The 10,791-nt window shown below is 41.5% G+C and overlaps 2 protein-coding genes across 2 annotated transcripts in view; both read right to left on the bottom strand.

The window, feature by feature from the left end:
* Positions 1-6,734: 6,734 nt before the first annotated feature.
* On the bottom strand, positions 6,735-8,765 carry LOC117774514 (dapper homolog 3-like). The gene has a single exon (XM_034606998.1). It carries the CDS (start codon positions 8,749-8,751, stop codon positions 7,081-7,083), a length of 1,671 nt encoding a protein of 556 aa, XP_034462889.1. The 5' UTR covers positions 8,752-8,765; the 3' UTR covers positions 6,735-7,080.
* A 1,561-nt stretch (positions 8,766-10,326) lies between these two features.
* Positions 10,327-10,791, bottom strand: part of LOC117774855 (MAR-binding filament-like protein 1) — a 6,031-nt gene continuing 5,566 nt past the window's right edge. Inside the window, exon 6 of the mRNA XM_034607514.1 lies at positions 10,327-10,417. Within this exon, the coding sequence (XP_034463405.1) occupies positions 10,327-10,417 (91 nt within the window). The remainder of the gene's footprint in view (positions 10,418-10,791) is intronic.

Here is a 10,791-nt window from a genome sequence, read left to right as displayed (position 1 = left end):
AGTAAAATCATCTTTGATGGAATTTAGACCATGTTGGGACATTACAGCTCTTACCCCCATCATTGGAAATATTTACTGCAGCAGTTCTATTGACCTACTTACAAGTGTACAGTCCCTTCAAAATGTCTTGTTTTTTTAAAGTCATAGTCAGAGTATAGAAGTCATAGTAATGTCAACCACTGTAGTATTGATCATTTAGATTAATAACAGTTAGAGTAATAAGGCCACATTCATGTTTACAATGCTCACTATATCAACACCTTCATATAATGCTGTAGGTTCAGCCACACTGTAGGTTCAGCCATATAATTAGAATATAATAGATGTGTGACTGTTGAGATCATCAATGTAAATTGTTTTTATAGTCACAGTTTTTGGGTGCACTGCTCCTTCTGTCATCTTGTAAGAAAAACTGTTGATAAAACCTAAACATAAAATTTCACAAATACATGTATCCTGCATCATTCATGGTTGAGGATTGAAACATGAAACATTACTGAATAGAACATGCTGCTACAGTCCCACCTGAGTGAAGGCTGAAGCCACTGGTCCTTCAGCGCCCACATACAAAAGAACCAATGCAGAACCTAAGCATTATGCTTCTGTAATTCTAATCAACTGTGGTGATATACCTCAAGACCAATATGCACCTGTCATTTATAAACAGCCAGGTCAGTGTGGTTGGCTAATGTGCCACAATACAATTGTTAATTTTCTTATAGATGTAAATATTCATTATGTCAATGCCTCTATGCTTACAAGAGTGGAAAATGTATAGGCTGTTTGGGCTATACAGAAGTTTGACCTCATGTGGAAACAAAGTTCTGCACCATTGATCTCACACCAGAGGAAAACCACACACACTGTAATCAATCAAATGTTATCACAGTTTTTGCTGTTGCTATAGTTGTAGTGTACTAGCAGATTGAGGATCATATAGGTTTCAATAGTACAATTTCAATTCAAATTGACCGGTTTCACCAGTGTGAAGAAGACAACCCATCAAGTTACATCAGTGAGCTTGTGTCTACAGATTCTGACCTCTAGAGGGAACTAGAGCAACACATCTCACTGGTTGATGTCGATTCCCAGTGGTAGCAAAGAAAATATAGTATCGTATTATGAAGTTCCCAATGTACATTAACCACAGCTCAGCATAGAGTCATTTCCTAACTTGGAATATAAAAAACCTTTGTGGCAACCCAATTTCAGCAGAGAACTTTCTGAAAAGAATAGTGGTTGATCTGGTGCAAAACTCTGACAGACACTTTTCTTGAATATCAAAGTTGGCACATATAGACTCTACAAAAAGATGACCCTAATATGGTCAACTAACCCTAGTTGACCATATTAGATTTAGAATGTGTCAAAGAGCCCTTCATCAGTCAGCTGAGCAGGCATTCAAGTTTAAATGAGATAAACACTGACAATATTGTCTATTGGTGCAGTCCAAAGGCCATAAATGAATTTAGACCCGTGGTCAACCAGTCACATAGCTGATGACAGGCACTCACATGTCATGCTGACCCAGTCCAGTTGTTATTGTGGTGAAACCATTCATCAGGAGAAAACTAGGGACTGGTCAGTGTCAGGGCAGGAAAGTGTTTAGGCCTACATTGTAAGACTTTCATAAAATAGAGTCAATTTCTTTCTTTCTTAAAAAGGAACCAAAAGTGCAGATAAGACTTTATAGCCTCAGGGAAATTAAGTTTCAAAAGATAAATATGGTCAGAATTCTGAACTCTTCTTGAAATTTCTTTCTTTTTGTTTCTCTGTGGACCTACATATATAATATCTCTACAGTCAGCAGAAATGACAAACACTCCCTACACACACTATACAGAGAGACTGTGTGGATGTGATATGACAAATCTGCAGATAGACTTGACACAATGGGACAGTCTGACATTTGACTTTATGAAGCAATAATACTGTGGATAGTGTGGCCTACTTTCAGTCTAAAATGTGCCAATGTTTCATAAATGCTGGGCAGCTGCTATAGTGTTCTTGGACTTCTCTTGCTCTCCCTCACATTCATCAGAGCTGAAAATAAACCTAGGGGGGAGGGGGCTCTGGGAAGAAACAGAGGTTGGTTGACATTGCCTAGGGATTTGGAGAAATTATGCTGACATTGAGCCACACAAATGTTTTGTCTTATTTATACGTTCACTCTTTGTCGGCTCTGATGGTTCTACAATCCCCCCTGGTTCTTTTTATGTTGATTCTTGACTAAACATCAGACTCAACTGTTGTGGTCTTCAATACTAAATAATTGTGGCTGTTGAGATACATGCCCCAGAAGAACCAAGATTAGATATACAGTATTTTCAAACTTTGGGCTTCAAATGTACTCATTCTTAGCAAATATACATTTATAAAATAAATCCAAATAGGAGAGGGAGCAGCAAGGGCGCACTGTGAACCCCAAATTGCCCGTGAGTGGGTTTGAGTGACATATAATGGACAAAGTGCTGTACAGAGATGCACTGTATGAATGTGGGTGTGATTGGGCCAATGGAAAAAGCGTGAAATGCTTTGAGTGGTCATCAAGAGCAGAAAAGCACCATATAAATACAGATGACTTACCATTTACAGTGTGCAGAAGAAGGTGGAGTAACCAGTGCTGGCTCACTGGCATTCTTGATTGACAAAATCTAGCAGTCACAAAGCTTTTGAGAGCATCTTTAAATTTGTGACTTAATCAATTCAGAAAAAAATCATGAAATTACATATTTTTTAGTGGGCATCATTCCTTCTCTTCATTATCTCTAAAATACCTCAGCAGACCTGTTGAGGTATGCACTCCTCAAATTTCTTCATCACTTGTCCACCACAACCTCAAACCAATGTGTTCTTTGTCCCTCTTTAGACTATGTCAACTATCGCCTTTGTTCCTGTAAAAACTACTAAAGCCAGCAGAGGTCGCCAAAATGTGTTAATGGGTTATATTTAAGGAATTGTTCACTGAAAAATGTAAATGTAATCATCATCTATTCGCCACTATGCCGATGGAGGTGTGGGTGAAGTATTTGAGTCCACAAAACACTTCTGGAGTAAACTTTGTTGCAGCAGAATCTGACCTACACTTCAGACGTAATAAAACAACAGAAAAAACATGAAATGCCTCCATACTGCTCGTGTGGTGTCATCCAAGTGTCTGCAAGCCCTGACATTCATATTTGACTCAAACCGGTGTCATTTATACCGTGTTTTATGCCTTAAATGTAGTTCGCCATTGACTTCAATTGTATTGGATTCGGCTGCAACAAAGTTTAACCCTTAAACTCCTGAAGTTTTTTTGGGACTCAAAACACTTCAACCATCCCTCCATCGGCATAGTGGTGAGTATATGATGAGTGCATTTTTATTTTCCCCTTTAAAGTACTGCACAGACTAAAGGGTGTATCTTTATAGGGCAGTCACTGTAATTCCAACATGGTGAAATGACAGTTGACAGAAGTACTGATTTCAGGCTGCTATTCAGCACTGGATTGCCTTCCTGCTGTTTTGTCTACAGATACAGCAGTCTATAAAATATGTTTTATTTGAAATGTGAATGAACTGGGTAGAAGAAAAAAGGAACAATAATACAAGGATGGAGGAGAAAAAAAATAGGTCAATCACACTGAATCTCTTAAAGTTCCAAAAATAATAGCCCCTCTGTCTCCTCTCTCACCATCACCCTCTCTGTCTGGCTAATCAAAGCCAGATGTATGCACACGAGGCCCTCATTCAACCCCCCCCCCCCCCATCCCCCCCCCCCCCCCCATCTCTCACTGTCTCTCTGTTTCACTCTCAGTGTGGGTTTCCTCCTCAGGCTCAGTGCCTCTCTGTTCCTCCTCCTCCCTTCTTGCCCCCACCCCCTCCCCAGACTTTCTGGCAATACAGGAAATACTCCAGGTTCCTGGCCCTGAAGGGAGCGTGTTTCTTCTAACCACTAACAGATGGAGGGATGAAGGATGGAAGAGAAGGACATCAGCGTGAAAGGATGGCGACTGGGAAAAAGTCGCAAATACTGAGATAGATTAGATGATAAAGAGCTTCAGATGTAGCAGAAGTGAGAGGGTCTGTTGTTTCCCTTTGGAGCATTGGTGGCTTTTATGAGCCGTTCTAACTCTTATTTCCTGTCTTTTCCACTTTAATGAACTTAAGCAGCTATAGCTGAATCCTAACGTCATAAAACAACCCAGTTAATAGAAATCCCTTGTGCTCGCGCGCACACACACACACACACACACACACACACACACACACACACACACACACACACACACACGTGTTTGTACATCTATCTTAGTGAGGACATTCCTTGGCAAAATGCATTTCCTAGATCCCAACCTTAACCATCACACTTATAGCCTCACTCTAATCCTTACCCTAACCCTAACCTAATTCTTACCCTAACCCTTAACCCAAGTCTTATCTAAACAAGGTTACAAAGTGCTTCACAAATTAAATCCATGGCAAAAAATTTAAAAAGAAAGTTGTATGCTCAAACTGGTCCTCACAAAGATATATGTAAAAGCACACACACTTGTTGTGGGAGTCATGTGCTATAGTCTACTATAACTCAGTTTAAGATTTCACAAATGCATCTATTATATTTATATCTTTAAATTTACTTTTTTTCTGTTAAACTCGTGTCTTGTGTAATGGAGATGCAAGTGCACAGTTCCTTTGTGCAGCAAAAAAGTGCAGTTGGGACAGTCCATCCAGAGAAAACGTGGAGGATCTCCAGAGTTCAGTGCGTGTCTGAGAGCAACTATTCTATTCAATCACTTGTGTGCTTTGTGTGTTTTCTATGCCTGTGTCATGATGTGTGGTCTGAATATATCTATAGTGAGGCAGTGAACAAGCTTCAACTGATGAAACTACTGGTTAATGTTTTTCTTCTAGAATATTTAAGAAACACAAATTGTATCTTTTGACATTTCTTTATTTTCTAAAACACATTGTATATACTGCATTACAAATTTCATTCAAAAGGAAGCTCATAGTGAGTTGGGTAGTGCATGTTAAATGATAATACTGTCAAATACTGAAAGTGACATTGTAACGTTAAATACATTCTTGTGCAGGCAACCATTTTATTATTATTAATATTAAAACATTAGAAATGAAAAATCGATAGCATACAGCACCCTTCAATAGGATATATATATAATAGCACACAGTTGCTCTGTAAGTGAGACATAATCCCACCAAAATGTTCTAAAGATAATTTAAAGATACTGTTGTATCTTACTGTTTTTTGTCTGCTGCTATAAAAATTGACAATAATTAACTCAGCCACAAATTCACAGGCACTTTGTATTGTAATAACATTCTCCTCCTCACCACTCATTTTCAGTGTCATATTTGGCCATGTCTGACAGATATATTTAATACCATCAATAAAATATTTCATAGCTGTACTAATATGTGGAGAAATATGTGGCATTTCAACAATACGTTTCCAATGTGCACATGTAAATGTTTGTTGAGGAGAGTGGATAAAGATGATGGATAAATAGGAGTAAAACTTGCATGGGAAAGTGGGAGACAAAGGATCCTTCTTTCAAATTAAGGCTGACTTCATGGCAATGAAAACATACTCTTTAAACATGCAGCAGTTTTCACCTGTCTAGTACAATAAGTAGGCCTCTCTCTACATGGGGAAAACCCCTGTCGTGTAAATGCAACTTCCCTAAATACCAGAATTCATTTCAGAAGAATGATGGAATTAGAGAAAAAGGTGGATACACAAGAGTCATATTCAATAAGAGCTGAGGATCATTTTCACTACCTGTCTCTGACCATTTTACACAGGGTAGTTTCATAAAGTTGGAGACGACCTGGATTCACATTCAACTTACTGTTATTGATGACTGATGACAACTATCAACCTCCCCAGCCAACCTCTGGAGCCATCAGCGCCAGTAAATACTCAGAATTGACCATAATTTGCACGGGGTGCTTGTGATTATATGTTTCTTTTTTACGGCAAACATGGACTGGGTGAACCATTGCCTTCCTTAGAGAGTGTAAAGCTAATGTTAATGTCTGCCACCCACCAAATGCTGATGCCTTTTTTGCCTCAGTGTGTAAAGTTACAATTCTAAATCAGTACTCACCAGCCCATAGCCTTAGATCTTCTAATAAGGCCATGTTAGATATTCCTTGGTCAAAACCAAAGGTGACCGGGGCTTTGCTGTTATGGTCCAAACCCTCTGGAACAGTTTGCCTGAGGAACTCAGACTTGAACTGCTGACTGGAGCCTTTATTTAAGACACTTTTTAGGTGAACATCCTCTGTTGTACCCAACAGTGCAACATCGCCACCAGTACACTATTCTCTCATGACTCTCACATGGCCTAGCCCACCTCCCACCTGAACTAGCCCACCATGAACTGCTTTGTTTTAATCAATTCTTTTTTCTGCATAATAACATTCCCTCTTAAAGGGGAGTGTAGAGGTTATGCTAATGATCAGACAGTTACTCATTAAAAGGTTAAAGGTCTGATGTAACTGACTTAGATTGCTCATACATACAATCCACACAAAAAGGAAAAGAACAAAAATTAAAAGAATTGCATTAAAATATAAAAATGGCCTTGCATGAGAACCAACAGCTCTTAAAATCGCTTGTATATTGAACATTTATCTGAGTATGGCTAAAAGCTAAAACCATGAAATACTGTGACTTCCAAGGCAATGTCTACATGGACAGTGATGTAATTGTTCAGTGGGTGTGTGTATTTGAATGTGCTTGGATATTTCATTAGATCAGGCCATCCTTTGACAAAGCATGAGTCATCCAAAGTTCCATCCAAACTATTACACTTCATATACAATTTAACATCATATTTTATAAACAAATAGCTGATATGGTGATAGCCATTTCTTTCATTGCTTGTTGAGGGTGATCTCAAGCCATCCGATCAATTCAGTCAGAGAAGGTCAGATTACTTCCATGTAGAAATAGATTTTCATATCATACCTAATTAACATTTTATGTTGTGTTCACAGTTTGTGTTCTCTCATGGTACATAGTCCAAAGCTCGACAGCTCATATTACTTTATTTTGGCCATTATTCCACTTTATACAGTGGTCATTACTTTCAGCGAACCAGTGCGGAAGCGCAAGATCTTCTTCTTAAGGGCATGTGAGGCCTTAATCTTGACAAAAGCTTTGGGCTGCAGAGGGGCTCCAGGTGGGGCCGGCGGTGATGGGAGGGAAAGTTGAGGGGGGAGTTGTTGGGGCCAAACCAGACCACCACTTTCATCTGAGTCACTGGATAAAGAGCTGGAATCTGGAGAGTCAGCCTCGCTCATGCTTGACTCAGACTCACCCTGATCTTGGTGAAGGTAGTTCTCACTTGGCTTACACAGTGGCACTTGATCCCTCTCTAACTGGTACTCCATGGGTTGATGATGGTGTGAGTGTTGGAGGAGATTGTGGTTGCGGTGTGGAGAGACATATGATGCATGTGTAGAACGAGATTTGCGTGTGCGCCTAGGACAAGGTTCCCTTTGGTTTGGCACAGGTGCTGGTATGGGCAGCTGGTCAGCTTCATCTTGGCTGAGCTCAAGACTGGACTGCCAGCGCCTACAGCTACCACTTCCTTGCTGTTGTTTCTTGCTCCTGGATTGACTACTCCGGCTTCCCCTTCCACCACTCCCACTTCCTCCACCATCCCTCTCTACTGTATTGTACTTGCGCTCTGGAGCCCTTTGCAAGCTGTTCTCTGACTGAGACCTACACGCTTTCTTCCCCAGCCTCTTAGTGGCAACACTTTTCTCTTCATTCAAACGGCACTTCTTTGGGCCCCCCCGACATCTGGAGGGCTGGACCTGAGACGCTGTTGGCTGCTGCTCTTCATGATGATGGTTTCTTTCTGGAGAAAACATGCTTCTGTTAGGTTTAGGTACCCCAGAGCCCTTCTGGGGATTGGAGTGATACTGGCCATAAGCTCTGGTGTAGGCTCGACAGGGCTGGGCTGGAATATACTCTGCATTGACCAACTGCTCATCAGGAGAAGGTGGATGGTGAGGCTTTGACACAGCTGGAGCTGGCTGGTAGTTGTGAATCAGGGTTGAATCAGTTTCACTATTGCTGGAGTCTTGTTTGGCTGGCTGCACACTGCAAGATAGATAGTCTGGCAAGGTTGAGCTGGATGTGTTAACCATAGAGGCATGCCTTGGCTTGTGATAAAATCCTGGTTGATGCGGGACACTTTGGAGGAGGTGGTTGTGGTATAGGGGTGAGGCCTCTTCATTAAACCCGGTCCCTAGATGACACTTCTGATCCACATTTTGGCAAGCCTGTGTAGCAGTTCCCTCTGAACACTGGGACAGAGTTAACATCTGTTGAACAGACACCTGCTTTAGTGAATCTTGTTCATCCTTACGGCATAAACTACTCTGCCTCACAACATTGACAACTCGGGCATCATGTGAGAGGCTGGTGCGGGGCTTGGAGGGGCGCATCGGTATAACTCTGCGTTGTATAAGACCGAATATATAATTCTCTACTTTTTGTGCTTGTTGATAATCTTCCTGACTGGGATCATCATTCCTCATCACCCCAAAGGCATCAGTAACCGTGGCTTGTCTTGTTGTGTCTGATTGCCATGATTCTCCTATCTTTCTCTCTTCTGTACCCTCAGGGACAAAGAGGGAACTTGGGTTCACAGGTTGGTAATTTGATTCAGGAGATCCATTTTTCCACGTTACAAGGACATCTCCTGACAAACAAAGAAAAGACAACATAAATGATCAGTATTATTTTTTTGTGTTACAACTTGCAAATGGAAAACAAAGACTGGGAATTAATGCAACATTCCTATTTGTATTGTATATTATAAAGTATGTTGTGGACGTATGAGCATGACAGCTACCATGAGCTTTAAATTTTGAGATATATATATATATATACACATACATATATATAATATATATTACCATCATTACATAATCATATATTTTCTTTTTGATACTTTATCTTGTAATTACATACCTACTAATTCCACAAACGTCTCTGTATGTGTAACACATATCTCAAAAAAAGGGTTTGAAGAAGTACAGTGTTGTATTTGGTACAAATTGATGTGTTCAATATAAATAAAATGTAAATAAACAGGCAAAAACTGCAATTGTCAGTGGGGGCAGGGCTAAAGACCCAATGGGCCTTCTCTATGTCCTCACAGCCGGTGGGCCAAAACAGCCCGTACTGCAATAATTTCTAGCCCGCTGGCTCATTTAGATTATTTTAGTATTTTTATTTCCACATATCAGACTGCAACAGACATTCACGGGTGTAGCGGGCACTGATATTTGTCATTGTAGAAACATTCATAGAATCACTTCCTCTTCAGCAGCTTGTCTACAAAGTAAAAGCACAACATTTATTTTGAAAAAGTTGTGAACTTGGTTCTGAAGATTGTGTTGCTTGCTTAACACTCCTCTCAAATAGCTGACATGCAAATCATTCAAACTTATATATAAGCCAAACACTTGAACAGTAATAAAGCAAATTCTGTTTCATTTAATGAAAAACACTTAAGATAGAGCAGGTAGGATGAACATAAACTTTACTCTGCACCATTGCCTGCATGTTTGCTTCGGGTCCTGTCATGGCTCCGCCAGGACTCCTGCTTCCCCTGTGTTTTCCTCTGTGTCGTCTTGGGTCCCTCTCTTGGATGTGTGTGTGTGTGTGTGTCTGTTATGTTTGTTTATTTGTTCGCGGGCACTACTTAACCTGTGGGCACCTGGCTCCTCACCACAACAGACTTCAATCATCCATCAATCTTCCTCCACCAGCCACGACTCCCTACCTGCCAGTGTCCTTCCCCCGGAGCCCTCTTCTCCTCGCCTGCCTGTCTCCTGTCATCTAGGCTCAGCGCCCACCTCACCACCGCTTCAATATTTCTTTCAAGACTCAGTTATCAATAAGCCTCTTGTGTGTCCGTGTCTGCATTTTGGGTCCAGACCAAACAAGCTGTAACAGAACAATCTGGCCACAGATCTGCCAAGCTCTCGCCACCAAGGGTGCACTGGTGGTCCAGCATGACCATGCTCTATGGGGTGTAATAGAAACCTTAAGCTTTCTGACCATCAGCATGTCCAAGATCAGAGGACACATAAGCAACGTCATGGCTTGTATCTCCATTCCTCCAGCCAGGGGAACTGTTGCCGCTCCCGCTGATGTTTCTCCACCTGTGACTTCCCCCTCGCTACAAGCGTCGCCCGCCTCCGGCCAGCTGCCATGTCAGCCATTTTTTCCTATCCCCTAATGATAGATTTGGGGGCTTGCAGGCAGTTTCTGCTCCGGTGTTCTTTAGTTTTTCAGCAAAGTGGTGGGGTGGGTGGGATAATTAGGCTCTGCAGAGTGTTTTCCTTCAGGGTTAAGCTGATAATGTCAAGGATGAGTTTGCTGCTAGAGATGAGAAAAAAGTTTAGACTCCATTTCTACTCATCTCGATAATTGCCTTCGTGAACACCGTAGGGAGAAGTTAGGCTGCCCGCAGTGAAGGCAGCGGCGCTGCTACCAATCACCTAATCAACTCCTGAGGAACCCATAAAACTGGGACGAGCTTGCCTCTCTCCCATGAAACGCCAGAACCAGGTCCAAGCAGGCCAGTGCATTTATTGTGGCCTAGCCGGCAATTTCCTCACCTCCTGTCCCCACCTACCAAAAGATTAGGCTCGTCAGTAACTGAGAGGGCACTGATGAGCCACACCTCCTCTTCACCAGCCCCTCACCTACGTATGCAGCTTTGTGCGTCTCTCCCTGGATTCAACAGTTCCATT

The sequence above is a fragment of the Hippoglossus hippoglossus genome, chromosome 14, assembly GCF_009819705.1.
Source record: "Hippoglossus hippoglossus isolate fHipHip1 chromosome 14, fHipHip1.pri, whole genome shotgun sequence".
Lineage (NCBI taxonomy): Eukaryota > Metazoa > Chordata > Actinopteri > Pleuronectiformes > Pleuronectidae > Hippoglossus > Hippoglossus hippoglossus.
This window is presented reverse-complemented; position numbering and strand designations above follow the sequence as displayed.